The sequence below is a fragment of the Spermophilus citellus genome (genome assembly GCF_964194105.1).
Source record: "Spermophilus citellus genome assembly, chromosome: 8".
NCBI classification, from domain to species: domain Eukaryota; kingdom Metazoa; phylum Chordata; class Mammalia; order Rodentia; family Sciuridae; genus Spermophilus; species Spermophilus citellus.
Window position 1 is genome coordinate 66552527 of NC_138189.1, and position 18436 is coordinate 66570962.

The 18436-nt window shown below is 33.2% G+C and overlaps 1 protein-coding gene across 11 annotated transcripts in view; it reads right to left on the bottom strand.

The window, feature by feature from the left end:
- Positions 1 to 18436, bottom strand: part of SEC31A (SEC31 homolog A, COPII coat complex component) — a 63040-nt gene that overhangs the window by 34964 nt on the left and 9640 nt on the right. For all 11 annotated transcript variants that reach the window (XM_081303903.1, XM_081303898.1, XM_081303894.1 and 8 more), the window contains exons 4-12: positions 18189 to 18387; positions 16187 to 16282; positions 15037 to 15177; positions 13229 to 13371; positions 9096 to 9195; positions 6282 to 6443; positions 5757 to 5909; positions 2019 to 2252; positions 892 to 966 (exon numbers count right to left, since the gene is read on the bottom strand). In XM_081303903.1, coding sequence (XP_081160029.1) covers positions 892 to 966; positions 2019 to 2252; positions 5757 to 5909; positions 6282 to 6443; positions 9096 to 9195; positions 13229 to 13371; positions 15037 to 15177; positions 16187 to 16282; positions 18189 to 18387 — 1303 coding nt within the window. The remainder of the gene's footprint in view (positions 1 to 891; positions 967 to 2018; positions 2253 to 5756; positions 5910 to 6281; positions 6444 to 9095; positions 9196 to 13228; positions 13372 to 15036; positions 15178 to 16186; positions 16283 to 18188; positions 18388 to 18436) is intronic.

Below are 18436 nucleotides of genomic sequence, written 5' to 3' on the forward strand. Positions count from 1 at the left end.
GAATTCGATCCCCAATACCTCCTCAAAAAAGAAAGTTTAGGTTAATAATAAAGCTAACCATAAAAACTCTAAAGGAGTGAGCAAAGACATACCCACATACCATACTGGGACTGTGATATGCTAGATTTGTCTGATGCTGAGGAAGCATTAATCTGCACCTAGAGTGCATAGAATTACAGAGACACTATAACACTGACACTGCTTTCAATGTTTCCACGATATATTTTTACCATTACTGATGTTGATGTCAACAGTGTGCAATAATAATTAAGTCACTTTTTGAGAACATTACAAATCTGCAATATGATTTCCTTATTTTAAAAGGGAATCCTTTTTAAGAATTTGAACTATTAAGCAAACAACCTGAACTTTTAGTTATTCAGATTCAATACAATAAACACTCTTGTTAAAAAATATTTACTATTTATTATTACACCAAATCAATACATAATTTGGTCATGTGCTAATGGCATTAACATAGCTAGGGTAGAAAATTGTGACAGCCTGAAATAGTACCATTTTTCTCACTTACATTGTATTGAACTTGGGAGATCTATAGTAGTGGCTAACTATTTTCTGGCAAGGCCACTGTTTACACACTGCATTAAAATTTCACATATTATTTCCAAAGTTTGATACTCACAGTGCCTTATCTATTAAGGCCCAATTGTTTCTGACAATGAACTTTTGAAGTAAAGGTGGTTCTGACAGCTTCTAAATCCAGATATAAAGTAGAGTTTACATTTAACAATATGTTTTCAAACTTTTAGCAACCAAACACAAATTTTTATTGAATGTTTAATAACTGACTAAAGATAATCTGTGTAACTTTATTAAAAAAAAGATAAACATTTTATTTAAGAATAGTCATTTAACTTTCTCCAAGTTTACCTTCTTTCCTAGATCATCTTTCCTATATCCAAGAAGCTCAAGGTATTTTCCACGAGAATCATCCTCAAAATTCACCTTTTAAGAAAAGACACATCTTTGTAACAAAAACCTACATTGTTAAATCCTAACTTTTATAAGAATTGATCAAATTCCAAAAAAAAAAGAATTGATCAAATTCCAAATAAAATTATTTTAAAAACCTAAAATCTGTTATGTATAATCCTGAAGGCCCACTTATTAGAAAGAGATCCAAAGAACAGTTTATACTACTAACAAATTATACTGGTTGAATATAGCTTATGTTTGATGTCTAATTTTAGTGAATATAAATTAAACTCATGCCCAAGGGTCATATGAATGCATAATTCACACTAAACATTCTATATCAGCTCTCAAAATTCATACTTAATTACAAAATATAAATTGTACAATTTTAGAATTAAACTTTGTTGTATTCAAGACTGCTTTTCCTTGGAAAATTCAGTGTTAAAAAACAGACATTCCAGTGGAGGGAAAAATGACCAACAAGGAAATTCTATTTGTTAGTCTATTGTCAAAAATGCAATTGAGGGCAAAGGTTTTTAACCCGAGCTCTAAATTCTTCTTTAATAGGAGGATGAGAGATACTTCTAGCCTCTGTCCTCTATGTGTCTTCTCTTTTCCCATTTTCCTTAACTAGATTTACTATAGATATTAAATATTTTATTCCCCTTACAGTAAGCTTTATAATCTATTTTTAAAAAATATTGTTTTACTGTCGTCTTTTTTCCTTAAATATCTCTACTATATTGCCTTTAAAAAAAACAACACTGTATTAAGTTTGTCAAATTATTGAAGGAAGAACGTCTGACATAAGAATTTAGGTTGAGTGCTCTTTGTGAGGTTTCTCAAATTTCATCATGAATTCCAGCAACTACACTTTACCAATTGTTTCTTTAATAGGAAGACAAATTTAGAATATAAGAGAAAGAAAAGGGAGGTACCGGGCAATTAAATTGACCAAATTACATTATGTACATTTATGAATACCTCATAATGAATCCCACTATTTTGTATAATTATAAAAAGAATAGGAACAGTTAAATTTATAGATAATGAAATAAAATGGTTTTAAATATCAACTTTACCTTCAAGAAGGACCACACATTTTTCTCAAACTCAGTCTGAGAAGCATCAATTTTTTTCTGGCAGTAACTGATAAATCCTTGTGACTGCATGACCTGCTGTAGTTGGTCTGATCGGTTAAGAAATTCCTTTTCTGTTACCACTTGACTAATGAACACATGCTGCTGCTGCTGCTGCTCAGTTCCCTGCTGAGACTGAACTTTGACATTCTCAAAAGTAACCAGTTTGCCTCCAAACTGTGGAAGAATGAGTGAAATCCATTTTAACCACAATGACATGGTCAAAACATATGTATACTATAAACTTGCTGGACTAAAGAAATGCGGCCTACACATAAACCAATTTGGATAAAATTAGCTAATATATTCTCCTATGCTCCATAATTTTACTCCAGACTTCAATTATTATTATTCATCTTCAGAACCCACCTCCTGAATGAAATGTACTATTTACTGTATGTAATATCTCAGTCGATATATTACCTTAATATGGTAAGCAGTTATTATCTGATTAATATATTAATAAAAAATATATAGAAAAAAAAGAAACAACCAAATTTGGTTTTCACACTGAAAACTTCTGTACAAGGAAATACAGGCCCTTTTCCCCACCTACACAGTGCTGGTTCAAATAGGCACATTCTAGGAAAGCATAGGTTACAGTCTTTTTTTTTTTTTTTTGGTGGGGGGTTATATTGGGGATTGAACCCAAGGGCACTCAACTACTGAGTTACATCCCAGCCCTTTTTATTTTTTGAGACAAAGTCTCACTTTGTTGCCCAGCCTGGCCTCAAACTTGCAATTCTCTTACCTCAATCTCCCAAGCAGCTGAAAATAGGTATGCGTCAGTGCACCTGGCAGATTATGTTCTTTATACAAATTTATCTTATTAAATGTTTGTTATATCCCTTCCAAAATGCATATGTTACAACTTATATCTCAATATAACAGTAGGAGAGGTGGAGCCCTTATGAATGGAATTAACAAAACCTCATAAAAAGACAGGAGGAAATTAGCTAGCCTCTATTGCCTTCAGCCATGTGAAGATGTAACAATCATTCCCCAAGAGGATGCAGAAACAAGTTGCCATCCTGGAAGCAGAGTGAGCCCTTACCAATTCTGAACCTACTTGTGTCTTGATCAGAATTCAAGCCTCCAAAACTGTGAGAAATAAATTTCTATTGTTTACACATTATCTAGTTCATAGCATTTTGTTATAGCATCAGGAATGAACAAAGAAGAAAATTATCTCAACATAATAGAGGCCAAATAAGGAAAGTCCATAACTAATATTATACTCAGTGGTAAAAAATATATATAAAAGCTTCTCCTCTAAGACTAGGAACAAAGTAAGAATGCTACTTTCACCACTTTTCAAGATAGTACTAGAGTTCTAGCCAGAGTAGAGAAGTAAGAAAAAGAAATAAAAGGCATCACAATTAGAAAGAGGTAGCTGGGAATAGTGGTAAAACCCCATCATCTCAGTGACTTGGGAGGACTGCAAGTTTTGAGGACAGCCTGTGCAACTCAGTGAGACCCTGCCTCAAAATGAAAAGTGCTAAAGATGTAGTTCAGTGGTACAATACCCCTGGGCTCAATCCCTTTTTTCCCAGGAGGAAAAAAAGAAGGAAAATTAACTCTGTTCATAGATGACATCTTGTATAAAAAAACCTAAAGATACCACAAAATAATTAAAACCAATAAATGAATTTGGCAAAGTTGAAGGAACAAAGTCAACACACAAAAATTAGCTGTTTCTATATACTAACAATCAACAATGTGAAAAGGAAATTGAGAAAACCATCCCACTTATTATAGATTAAAAAAAAGATTTAGAAATAAATGTAATGAAGAAGATAAGTTGTACATGGCAAGTACAAAACAGAAAAAAAAAAAAAAAAAGAAAGGTAGAAACAAATGATATCCTGTGTTCATGGATTGGAAAACAATATTATTAAAATGTCCATACTATCCAAAGCCATCTATAGATTCAATGCAATCCCTGTCAAAATCACAATGAGGTTGTGCGCAGTGGTGTCCAACCTATAATTCAAGCTACTCAAGAGGCTGAGTCAGAGTATCATTTCAGCTGAGAAGTTCGAGCCCCAGCCTGGACATGGTCTCAAAAATAAATGAATAAATAAAATCCCAATGGCACTTTTTTCAGGAAGAGAAAAAAAAATTATAAAATTCACATGGACTCTTAAAAGGATGCTGAATATCCAAAGCAATCTAAAGAAAAAACAAAGCTGGAAGCCTCACACTTCCTGAGTTCAAAACTTACTACAAAGCTACAGTAATCCTCAGTGTGGTATTGGCACAAAGACAGACATGAAAACCAGTGAATCAGATGGAAAACACAAAAATAAATTCATGCATATATGGTCAAATGATCTTAGAAAAGGGCACCAAGATCACACAATAGAGAAAGATAATCTCTTCAATAAATATCTAGTTTATGAAAACTGGACATTCACGTTCAAAAAAACAGAGTTGGACCCTTACTTTATATCATACACAAAAATCAACTCCAAAATGGATTAAAAACCTAAATATGACACTAGGTACTATAAAATTACTAGAAGAAAACAAAGAAAAAGTTTAGTCAATAGATTTGCAATGATTTTTGGATACGACACCAAAAAAATAGTCAACACAAGCAAAAACAGATAAATGGGACTTTCTTATAGCAAAGGAAACTGCCTTAGTCTACTTTGTGTTACTATAAAAGAATATCGGAGTCATAGAAATTTATGAACAAGAGGACTTATTATAGCTTAAAAGAAAATATTTAGAAATAAATGTAATGAAGAAGGCATGTGTCACCACACCTCACAGTTCTGGAGGCTGGGAAGTCCAAAATCAAGGTCCTGGCATCTGGTGAGGGCCTTCATGCTGAGTCACCCCATAGCAGGAGGCAAAAGATATATAAATGGCCAACAAACAAAAAGATGCTCAACATCGCTAATCATCAGAGAAATACAACCTCATGAAACATCCACACCCATTATGATGCTACTACCAAAAAGTAAATAAATAAAAAAGCATGAAAATAGTGTTGGAGTGGATGTTGGGAAACGGGAACCTCTGCTTTTTCATTTACTTGCACGCACATGCATGCACTCTCTTTATTTATTTATTTTTTTTTTTGGTACTGGGGATTGAGCCAGGGTGCTTTATCTCTGAGCTACATTCCCCAGCTCTTTTTATTTTTGAGACTGGATATTACTAAGTTGCCCAGGCTGGCCTTGAATTTGCAGTCCTTCTGCCTTAACCTCCTGCCTCCTGACTAGCTGGGATTACAGATGAGTCACCACACCTGGCTCACAATTAAAAAAAAAAAAAAAAAAAAAAAGTAAAGTAGGTTCCCACTTTCTTTTTTTTGGGTGGTAGTGGGTGGGGAAGTACCAGGGATTGAACTCAAGGACATCAGCCACATCCCCAGCCCTATTTCATATTTTATTTAGATATAGGGTCTCACTGAGTTGTTTAGCGCCTTGCTTTTGCTGAGGCTGGCTCTGAACTTACAATCCTCCTGCCTCAGCCCTCCTGAGCCACTGGGATTACAAGGCGTGTGTCACCGTGCCTGGCAGGTCCCCACTTTTTTCTAAGAAAATATTTTGAATGATGAACATTCCACAAATCCATCTCAAACCCAAGTTTTTCCATCTGAATGATTCTATAACACTTCACTATGAAAACTCCTTTGTTTCTATGAACCATAAACCAAAATGCACCTACTGAGAAGGAAGCACCAACAGGTCTTCGGATCCATTTGGGTGGCTTCTTCAGAGGCAGCACTATACTATGTTGAGTTGTCTGCTGCGGAAATTGTAATGGAGGAAGCGGCTGTCCTGTGCCAAAAGGATCAAGATTCCCAAAAGATGATGAAAGCTTTAAAAAAAAAAAGTATGAATCAGTAACTTACAAACTATGATGCATTTTTTTCAAGTCATACCCAAGAAAAATTTTTGATAATTATTAAATAAATCAGCATTATTGACCAATCATCTTTGTCAAAATAATTATATGATTTGTTGTTGTTGCTGTTTTTTTTTTTTTTTAAAGAGAGAGAGAGAGAGAGAGAGAGAAAGAGAGAATGTTTAAATATTTATTTATTTATTTTTTAGTTTTTGGCAGACACAACATCTTTGTTTGTATGTGGTGCTGAAGATCGAACCTGGGCCGCACGCATGCCAGGCGAGCACGCTACCACTTGAGCCACATCCCCAGCCCTGTTGTTGCTGTTTTAACATTTCTTATTACCTTGTCAACTTGTTTCTGCCTTAAACCATCTGTGCTACCTCCCATGATAGAATAAACACTGATATGCCCATCAAAGGAAGCAGCTGATAAGAGAGCAGGATTTCGAGGACACCACTGAATATCAAAGCACCACTGTGTGTTGGTGGGAAGTTCATATAACACCTAGGCCAAAAATGAATAAATACATACATAAATAAAAATAAACAACAAAAGTCAGAAAACTATATAGTCACTTTATAACCCAAATACCTGAATTAATGTGGTCAACATTACTGTGGTTAAACATTTTATTTTAGAAAGTATTTTTAGCCAGGCAAATTAATTATAACATTTCTTTAAAAATACAAGAATGGTTCACTATGATGGTCTAGTAAGCTAAACTAGAATGCTACTTAATATTTAAGAAAGATTTAACAAGCACTCCCCCTCTACCTTTCTTGTGGATACTAGGGATTTGAACCCAAGGGTGCTCTACTTCTGAGCTATACCTCCAGCCCTTGTTATTGTTTTGAGACAGGATCTTGCTAAGTTGCTGAGGCTGGCCTCAAACACATGATTCTCTTGTCTTATCCTCTTAAGGCACTGGGATTACTGGTGTGTACCATGGTGTCTGGTTAAACAAGTACATCTTTAAAAATAGAAGGTTTTTTTTCTGATTTCGAGATGGTAGTGGTAGATATGTTTTAAAAATCAGAACACTTTATCATTGGTGTCTTGTCCAACTCTTCTTGCCTGGCAAAATTCAAACAATCATATTTAGGTTATTTGAAGACCAAATTTTAAAATCAATCTTGAGAGGCAAGAATTCACTGAGAAATCTGGGTTTTAGCCAAAAGAGAAAACATATACATACTACTCCTAATGCTAAAGAATCCTACTAAAGTTTAGCATTAACAACTTTCTTTAGAAGGAAAACAACATGGAAAAACTACCAAAAATGGCTGCTGCAAAATCTTGAAAACATTATATAATTGTTGCTAATTCAAAATAAGTGTGGTAGTGACTGCTATTTATACATGCATAGGTTTTAGGCCTTAAGAAATAAGTCAAATGACCTTAACTTAGACTTCATGAGATATTTAAAATGTTAATAAGAAGACAAAAGTAAGTGAAAAAATATTCAGGTTGCTCATGTCTTTGACATGTATAGTGATTAATAAGACATGCAGTCTCATGGAACTTAAATTATTTGTCTATTACTACTTTGCAGTTAAATATGAATTTCAATTTTTAGTTTCAACATGCACTAAAAGTAGATTCCTTTAAATCTAAACACATAACTAATCACATGCAAACATCCATTTTTAAAAATTTATGTATTTTTTTTTTAGTTTTAAGTGAAAACAATATCTTTATTTTTTTATTTTTATGTGGTGCTGAGGATGGAACCTAGTGCTTCATGCATGCTAGGCGAGCACTCTACTACTGAGCCACAACCCCAGCCCCAAACATCCATTTTAATAAATTCACATACCCTATAAGAATAATGACAAAACAGTAAGTTTCATGTACTTTGAGATTACTTAGAAAGGCAAAGTGTAAAAAGAAAGATATTTATTTGGCCTACAAGCCATAGGAAGTAAAATTTATTATTGTTTTAATCTTCTTGTTTTCCCTAACTTGAATGCTTATTTATTCTTAGATATCACAATTCAAACACTTGAAACCAGAAATGCTTGTTTTATTTTAATAATACAGATTGAAACCTGTAAAAGAAATTGTGTATTTTTTTTTAATTATTATTGCAGTGCTAGGGGCTAACTCCAGAAACTTGTATGTGCTAGACAAGCACTCTACCACTAGACTATATTATTCCATCGGAGTAACTGCAAAAGCACTTTCAATAATCTATCTGAATATAGAAAAAAATAAAAGCCTAAAAACTATAATTAGAATTTATGGTCCAAAAGAAAAAGGTAGGGAGCTGTGTGCAGTGCACAGGCCTGTAATCCCAGAGCTGGGGAGGCTAAAGCAGGAGGATTGCAAGTTCAAAGCCAGCCTCAGCAACTTAGTGAGGCACTAAGGAACTCAATGAGACCCTTCTCTAAATAAAATACAAACAAAAAATGAGCTGGAGATGTGGCTCAGTGGTTAAGTGTCTCTGAGTTCAATTCCTAGTATCAAAAAAAAAAAAAAAAAAAAAAAAAGGTAGGGAAACCATACAACTATTAAGAAATAAAACTGTATGGTATTCATGTAAAATTTCCTACAAATTTCCATGGGTAGGACATACAACAAATATTATATAACAAAGTATTATACTCTTGATTTATCATTCAGAAGACAGATTAAAAAACTACTGATTTCCAAAAGTCAAGATGATCTTCAAGAATGGAAAAGCAGAAAAAAAGACCCAAACCTTGAACAATTCTACAATGAAGATAATGATTTACAGGAATCACATGTGAGATAAATCAAACTAAGTATTACTTTTGGGCAGGGTGGAGGGTGGGGATGGGCAGGGGGCAGTGTTAGGGACTGAATGCAGAGCCTCATGCACACTAGGCCAATGCTCTACCACGGAGCCACACCCTCAGCCCACAAACTATTTCTGAATCTAGGTAATAAACAAATTTTATTGGAAATTGTTTCTAGTTGCAACAAACTATTTCAATGACTAATTTTTCTGGTTGAAAGAGCTTAGATAATATTCCTGATAAAATCTCCACTAGATTAATCTTTCACTACCACGTCTATCTACTTTCATATGTCTTTAATCATAAGAATGCACTAAAGAATCCATATAAAATTTTTATTTATCTATAAAACAGTATTCCAAGGGCTACAAAGTTAAGAAGCATCTCCTCCCCATACCTCTCCTGTGTTTGGGTTAGAGCACAGAATCTTAGCATCTTTTCCACAGCTCAGTAACAATTCAGGATCTGCCATGCTCCAAGCAATTGCCAAAATCCCCCTATTAAAAAACACAAAGGAGAAAAAAAAACACAAGATGAGAAAATGTTCAATTTTGAGAAAATCAAATTATTTTGTCTAGACTTCAGAGACTCACACACTGCTAACAGAATTGTAATTTAGTGTAATCTTTCTAGAAGGCAAGTTAGTAATTTTATGTTCTTTGATCATTAAAAAGGCAAAGGGTATTCTATATAGTGTCCCTGTATAGTAGCAAAACATAAAAACATATATTCAACAACATGGACTAAGTAATAAAAATTACAGGCTATCTTTTGAAAGTGCAGATAAAAATTGTGTTGTAGAGGAGCTGCAGGTGTAGCTCAGTGGTAGACACCTGCCTCCCAAGAATAAGGCCCTGGGTTTGATCTCCAGCACCTCAGGGTTTTTATATATATATAGTCCCTATATAGTAGAAATACATATATTACTAGACATGCATAATAAAATGACCTCAAACTTGCAATCTTCCTGTTTTAGCCACCCTACCAGCTGGGATTACAGGCATGAGTCACTGTGTCCAGTAAAAGGTTGCTTAACAACAACAACAAAAAAAACATTTGAAAATATTTCTCATCACGGGACTAGGGTTGTGGCTCAGTGGTAGAGCACTTGCTTGCACATGTGAGGTACTGGGTTAAATCCTAAGCACCACATATAAATAAATAAAGGTACTGTGTCCATATATAACTAAATAAATATTTTTTTGAAAAAAAAAAAAAGAAAATATTTCTCATGAAGAAAGAAGTATTATAGATCTAAATTCCAGAGATATACTTTATAGCTCTTTGTACTACAATAATTTTTGGAAGTTTTTACATCCAGCATATAATAAAAGTTTTATTTTTGGTATAAGTTCTGAAAATTCAGATTAGCATGAAGAAAATAAAAATTCCCTGTATTCCACTATCCAGAGAAAACAAAAATTAATATTTAGTCTTTTCTATATTCATATCTATATTGTTTAAAGATTCTATAAGAAATTAGAATGAAGTCTGAGTATTCCTCAGCCAGGCATAGTGATGCACGCCTTTAATCTCAGCAACTCTGGAAACCGAGGCAAGAGGATCACAAGTTCAAGGCCAGCCTCAGCAACTTAGTGAGATCCTCAGCAACTTACCAAGATCCTATTTCAAAATAAAAAGTTAAAAAGGGACGGGGATATAGCTTAGTGGTAAAGCACTCTACGGTTAAATTTCCAGTATAAAAAAAAAAAAAAAAGAAAAAAAAGTTTTAAGTATTTTTTAAAATAAAAGCACACAAAATTGGGGGCCTGAGGATGCAGCTCAATGGTAAAATGCTTGGCTACCATGCATGAGGCCCCAAGATCAATCAATCACTAGCACCAACACCAAAAAAAAAAAAAAAAAAAAAAAATTAGTATTGCTCCATTCTCCTGAAAGCATTATAACAATGCTAAAATATCTACGTTTTTTTTTAACCTTTTAAATTACCTAAAATAAAGATAAGCCTTGTTATCAACATATATATTTAGTGGGTTTCTCTTTCCCCAAAAGTTTTTTTTTTTTTTGATACTAGGAATTGAACCCAGAGGGGCTTTGCCACTGAGCCACATCACCAGCCTTTTTAATTTTTTTTATTTTGAGACAGAATCCCACAAAGTTGTTCAGGGCTTCATTTAATTGCTGAGGCTGGCCTTGAACTTGCGATTCTCCTGCCTCAGCCTCCTGAGTTGCTGGGATTGTACGTGTATCCCACCAAGTCTGGAAAAAGGTTTTTTTTTTTTTTTTTTTTAATATTTATTTTTTAGTTGTAGTTGAATGCAATACCTTTATTTTATTTAGTTTTATGTCGTGCTGAGGATCAAACGCAGCACCTTGCACATGCTAGGCGAGTGCTCTACTACTGAGCCACAACCCCAGCCCAGGAAAATGTTGTTTTTAATATGATATTCTTACAATATAAGACCTTTCATAATCAATAAAATATGGAACTGGAAAGGGAACCAATGTGTCTAAAGAATACTTTCTATTTGCAACATAAAAAAGTTCAAACTTTGTAAAAGTTATATGACAGTGCGAAACTTTTATACCTGGATTCACTGATTGAGCCACATTTACTTTGTTTTTCCCTCCCTCTTTACATATATGTAGATACAGATTTGACTATTTGAAAGTTTATTGCAAATATCATGACATGTCACTTCTATACTTATTTGTTGGAATAAGAATAACATAACTACAATTCAATTATATACTCAAAATATTTATTATTTATATGCAATATTACCACATTTTCCCAATCACATCAATAATATACTTTATAATTATTTCCCCCTTTCAGAATCCACTCAATAATTTTAAGACCTGTCCTGGATCCAATCCTCAGCACCACAAAAAAGAACAAAGAATTTTTAAAACACTTAAGAATGCCTTTGACTATAGAGCTGGAAGAAAAGATAAAGATCCAATAATCCTGGGGCTGGGGTTGTGGTTCAGCAGTAGAGCACTCGCCTAGCATGTGCAAGGCGTTTGATCCTCAGCACCACATAAAAATAAATAGATAAAATAAAGTTATAAAAAAAAATTAAAGAAGACCCAATAATCCTAATCTGGGGCTGGAGCTGTAGCTCTGTAGTAGAGGACTTGCCTAGCATGTGTAGGGCACTGGTTTGATCCTTAGCACCACATAAAAATAAATAAACAAAATAAAGTTATTGTGTCCATGTATAAACTAAAAATAATAATAATAATCCTAATCTTTCATTTATTAGAGGAAGGAAACTGAGTACTAGAGATGCTGATTTGGTCCTAGCACCCACCATGGTGTTTTGCTAAATTATGGCCACTCCTTATTTTGGTGGTAGAATGTAATGTTAAGAGAATGGACTTCAGACTTCAGGTTGGAAGCAAGCACCTGAGTGGTTAAGTGATCTTAGGCAAGTTTAAAACTTGTTGATTTTTGATTTCTGATCTAGAAAATGTGACTAATAATAATATCTCCACCACAGGATATTATTATGAGGATTAATCATAATAACATGTAAAGTGCTTTGTATATTGTATACTTAGGTATTATGTGTCAGGTGCCCCCCCCATCATAAAAAAAATATTAAAACTTCTCAGAATAATCTTTTTTTTTTTTAACTTAAAATCTAACTAAGTATAACATTCAAATAGATTGACACAATCAAAATCAAAAGCAGAGGGCTGAGGATGTGGCTCAATGGAAGAGTGCCTGCCTGGCATACATGAGGCACTGGGTTTGATTCCCAATAATTCAATTAAAAAAATAAAATAAAATAAAAAAGGAGAAGCCTTGTAATTTCTCAAAATGTTTACTTTTAAATTAAAACTTAGAAATATAACTTCTAAATTGTTTCTTGACATGAAATTTCACAGAAGTTTCATCTTCAAAAGTATTATGACCTATATAAAGATCAAATTGTAAGGCTGGGATTGTAGCTCAATGGTACAGCACTTGCCTCACATTTATATATATTTAATATATATAAACCCAGTGAGGCACTGGGTTCAATTCTCAGCACCTCATATAAATAAATAAATAAATAATAAAGGTCCAACAACTACTAAAAAAAAAAGATCAAATTGTATAATAAATTTCAAGGGTTGTCCCAAAGTACTGTGGCATACTAGAATTTTGATCTATTAATTATTGTTTGAATTAACTAGTAAAAAAATTTGTTAACAAAGAATTCATGCTATTATGGTACATATTTGGCTACTATATACATTTGGTAGAGAAAATCAGATGACAAGTGCTTAAAATAAAAATAAACCATTTGTACTATCTATTATGAGAAAGAGATAAAGTAGATTCCCTAATTTAAAAAATAAAACAAAATTATCCAGGTGGTACACTGGTATGTGTTCCACTATAATCCTAGCTCCTCAGGAGGCTGAGGTGGGAGCTTGAGGAGGAGGTAGCCAAATTTTAGGCCAACATAGCAATACCCCATTTAAAAACTAATAATAATAATCAAATAATTTGAAGCAGTAACCAAGTATTTAGAACATGAAGAAATCAAGTTCCTTGAAATAGTAGCATGATACCTGGCATGGTTTTCCAGGACACGGAGTGGAGTAGAGGCAAATCGAAGATCCCACATCTGAATCACCGGCAATCTGTCATCCTCAGAAGCAAGGACCATCTGAGTAGCAACATCAGGATGCCATGCCAATCCAGAGCAATGCATCTGTGAATAGTTAAGGCTCACATTTTATCAATCACATTACTTTATAATAAGCCAAAATGAAACTCGAAGAATATTCCTTTATTGAAACAAACAGCAAAAAACATCAGCTCAGGCATAGTTTACTTCTTTTTGAAAACCCCAATTTAAAGCTATTAAATTTTATCAAACTGTCTTAAACATATAAAGACTCAATGTTTTCACCTCATCTAGCTATTTTAAATATACAAAACAATTTTGGTTCAGAATAATTCTATATCTAAAATGAGTTTTTTTTTTTTAAATATCGTCTTTATTTTATTTATTTATTTTTATATGGTGCTGAGAATAGAACTCAGGGCCTCGCACGTTCTAGGCGAGTGCTCTACTGCTGAGCCACAACCCCAGCCAACTAAAATGAGTTTGTTTTTTTTTTTTTTAAATGAACAACAGAAATTTATTTCTCACAATTACAAAGGCTGGAAAGTCCAAGATCAAGGGGATGGCAGATTTGTTGTCTATCAAGGCTAAAATGAGTTTTATTACAACTATTTTAACTAGAGAAAACACTTTATATGAATTTAAACACTTTCACAAAATGAAAATAAGACTTTTTTGGGGCTGGGGATGTGGCTCAAGCAGTAGCGCGCTCGCCTGGCATGCGTGCGGCCCGGGTTCGATCCTCAGCACCACATACAAACAAAGATGTTGTATCCGCCGAGAACTAAAAAATAAATATTAAAAAAAAAAATTCTCTCTCTCTCTCTCTCTCTCTCTCTCCACCTCTCTCACCCATCTCTCTCACTCTCTCTTAAAAAAAAAAAAAAGAAAAGAAGACTTTTTTTTAGTAGATAAGACTTTAAAAAAATCTATAACATCATTCTTTTAGCAGAAAAATGAAGGAAAAATTTCTTAAGCAACAACCTTCATCTAAATTTCATGAGATAAATTAACGCTGTTACTGAGAATTACCCAAAGTTTAGAATCTATAAAACAATTTCTAAGATGAATAAAATGCTTACTGTATGCTTTATTCCATTGATAACTTTTCTTTTACAAGTCCAGATCCATTTGAAATAACAATTCTGAAGGAATATTCTCCTAAACAGTTTTTTGTTGTTCTTCTAAAATTATATATGCATTCTGACTTATACAAACTTGAAAATGTCAAACAAAACAAACAAAAATAATCTCTCAATTATCTAAAGTATTTTATAGAACCTGATAACACAAAAAATTTAAAGAATTTGTAAGGTTGAGAATTTAATGTATTATATAGCAGTGTCTACTGAGCCAGTGGGACAAAGATCTTGGCTTACTATGGCAGTACCTAATCAGAGGAAGAGACAAAATCAGGAATTTGGAAATTACAAATTCACACTCTTAAAATTTCTAGCAGGAAAAATTTGTACAGTTCTATGAAAAGCTAAAGATGAATTTAAAAGTTGCTACAACACTTTGGAACAGCTACACAAATAGTATATTACGGAATAAATCCTTAGATTACCAAACTCTCTACCATTAATAATACCCAACATGATTTATTAGAAATTTTATTATATTCCAATATGACTGAATAATATAAATATAGGATTTGACTTAACAAAAATTTGTCAACTCTGACAAAGAGTATAAGTATACCTATAGCACAAATAACTTATTTTCATCACAAATTAATCATACACTTACCCTGTTGCTATGATCACTGACTTTGATGATTGGTTCATTTTTTCTAAGATCCCATACAGTGGCCCTGCCACTGGGACTGGCTGATGCTAAAATATGCTGAACTTGTCTGTTCCATGAAATGCAGCTGATATCTTCTGGGGGCTATAAAAAATAAACTATTTTAAAAAACCATTTCCCTATTATAGTAAAATTTAATTGTATGACCCTTGATTTTAAAAAACTGATTATTTAAAAATCTGACCCATCTAGTCTACAAAGTTATTTTATATTTACCCAATCTCATCATATACAATGTAGTTTATAGTTTATAGTGCTTGTTTAAAAGTGTTTCATTCAATAAGTATTTATTGAGTTCTTTATTTGTAAATGCTACAAGGTAGATAAGACTATAAAATAGACGCTGTTGAATAAAGCCAACAATTAGGCAGAGAAAAAATTATCACCTGGACCACAAGAAAAATACCTTTACAAATGGTAGAATATATGCTATCATTATGCTAAAATGTTAGGGCCATTTACAATGGCCACTCAAAATTGGTGTCCAGAAAACAAGAAGAAACAAGGTAAAGTAGGGGAAGACTGGTCTTATCCAACTAACTTGATGATGTTTGGATGATTTTTTTTTTTTTTTTTAATTGTACTGAGGATTGAATCCAGGGCACTCTACCACTGAACCATCTCATATACCTAGCCTTTTTTTATTTTGAAACTGTCTGCTAAGTTGCCAGGGCTATCCTGGAACTTGTAATCTTCCTGCCCCCGCTTCCCAAATCACTCAGATTACAGGCATGCACCAGCATACCTGGTGAAAAAGTGTATTTTTAAGTAAGGTTGGCTGCTCTTAGAGTAGAAAAAAAATAATAGAATAAAAATAAAACCATACCTAAGAAAATTATCGAGGATTTTTGTCCATTTTGTTTGCTATTCTATGCCTACTACAATGAAATGTGTCTAGCAAGTGGTAGGCACTGAATAAATACTTACTGTTAAAGGACTCACTGATACTTTGAAGAAACATTTATTAATACTTTACTGAAGCAAAATCAAAGACATTTTAACAATGATTTGTATGGAAAAAACCTTAAAACAAATAAGTACAGAAGAACTACTTTGATTTCTTTCATCATATTGATCAAAATCAACAAAATACCTGTGTTTTGGCTCCTGGTGTCATTGGAGTTGCAAAGTTGTTTAGATCCCAAATGTAGATTTCAGATTCATTAGCACCAGAAGCTACCAGATTAGTCTGTAACCAAGGAATAATTTATAACCAAATGGCATTTGTGAATTAAGAGAATTCAGAATAACTCAGTTCAGAGCTAGAAAGATGTCAGTTTCAGCATAATTTTCCTATTTAACTAAAAAAGCAAAACACATATGCATGATTCCTAAATAATTATGTACAATTCTTCACTAAAAGATCTTTAAAAAACATTTTATAAAACTACTTATAAATATGTCCACTGAAAATAAAACTAATTCTTAATACAAGGCATCACAAAAAAGAACAATTACACAGATAAACAATTAATTTTGTAACCATGTAGGGATTATTGTATGTGGCTTTATATCTCTGAAAGGAATTCAGACACACACACACAAAATGGTCACCAATAATTGCTTTCAGAAATAGCTAAATCCTTAAAACTATGACATCTTTTTCAGGATACCTCAAAGTCAGCTTCCACAGCTGGACCAGTATAGTAGTAAAATCTCTTGCTTAACTCTTCATATTTTTCTAGTTCTTGTAAACTAAATTTGTTCCAGGTGGCAGTATTTCTAGGTTATTTCTGCTGCATACCTTTTAGGTCTAAAAGACCCTAAAACTGTAATATAACGTACAAGAAGATAATGAGCTTCCTATATTTACCTTCATCCACTATTATTCACTCATAAATTCTTATATGAGCAAATGCCATATAACTATGAAAAACAGAAGACTTTTTCTTCTGTAGCTTCTTCTTCTTCTATAGCTACCTATAGAAAAGCAACCTTTTATCAAAAATCAGATGATGTTTATTAAAATTAAAAAAAAAATTAACTAGCCACTGATGTTTAATACAACTGAAAAAGGAATTAACTAGCTAATCTATAAAAGAGTAGATACCACACACAAACTATAGAAATGAAAAAGTTTTGAGTTTCTGCATTTCTATACCCTAAGTATTCATAATACGAGAAGAGATAAACTATTTGTTTAAAATTTTTTTCTGGTTATTATAATCTAGTATTCTATTAATTCATTCATTATTAACCTATGCATTTATATAATTACTATTCAGTAATGTTTGTGAAGGCAACAGTAGAATCTTAACTGCCTATTTGTTAAATTTGTATTATTTGGATAATTTCTAATTATTTCATAAGGTAGTAATCTTTTTGTTACAAACACAAAATTTCTTAGTTAATAAAATGGTGACTTAACCAGACAATGTAGTATCAGCCTAATGGTGACCTAGCATAAACTTTCAAAAGGCAGAATTTTCAACTCTGGGGCTCCTAATGTTTAAAACTGTCCAGAGATAGCATGACACCTTTAGACTTCCAGAATTAACCTGTTAGTCTGATACCCTCTTGGAATTAGTGTCATATACCCTGATCTCAACTCTGATCCCACCATTCGTTTTTTTTTAGTTATAGTTGGACACAATATCTTTATTTTATTTATGTGTTTTTATGTGGTGCTGAGGATTAAACCCAGGGCCTCACACATGCTGGGCAAGCACTCTACCACTGAGCCACAATCCCAGCCCCCACCATTCTTAAAACAAATACAATCACTCATCAACCATATATGCACATACTTTTTTGTTTTGTTTTTTAAGATACAGGGGACTTAAACCAATCAGGGCCTCACACATGGTAGGAAAGTATTCTACCACTGAGCTACATTACAACTGAGCTACATACCCATTCCCTTTTTATTTTTGAGACAGGGTCTTTATAAGTTGCTGAGGCTGCCCTAGAGCTTGCAATTCTCCTGCTTCAGGCTTCAGAGTAGCTAGTATTATAGGTGTGCATCACCATCCTCTCAGCCAGGCACACATTTTTGGGTTTTTAACTCCAAGGCTGAGGCAGAGCAGACTCATAAACTTATGCAAAATGAACAACACATTTTAAGAATTATGAATGAATGTCAAACAAAGTCAAACCTGAAAAATGTTCACATCCAATGCTCGCACTGGACCAGTATGTTTATTATTCTGGGCAATCACAACTTCCTTGTCTCCAGCTATAATTTTAGAAGGATCATAAAGAATAATATTTCCATTTTCACCACCTGCAATCAGAACTCCAGAGACATCTCCTTTGGAATCCATCTTATGAGGCCCCCAAATCAACTTGTGGTACCTTTAAAAGAAATTAAGTAAAAGACAACTCATTCTTGAAGTCAAATAAA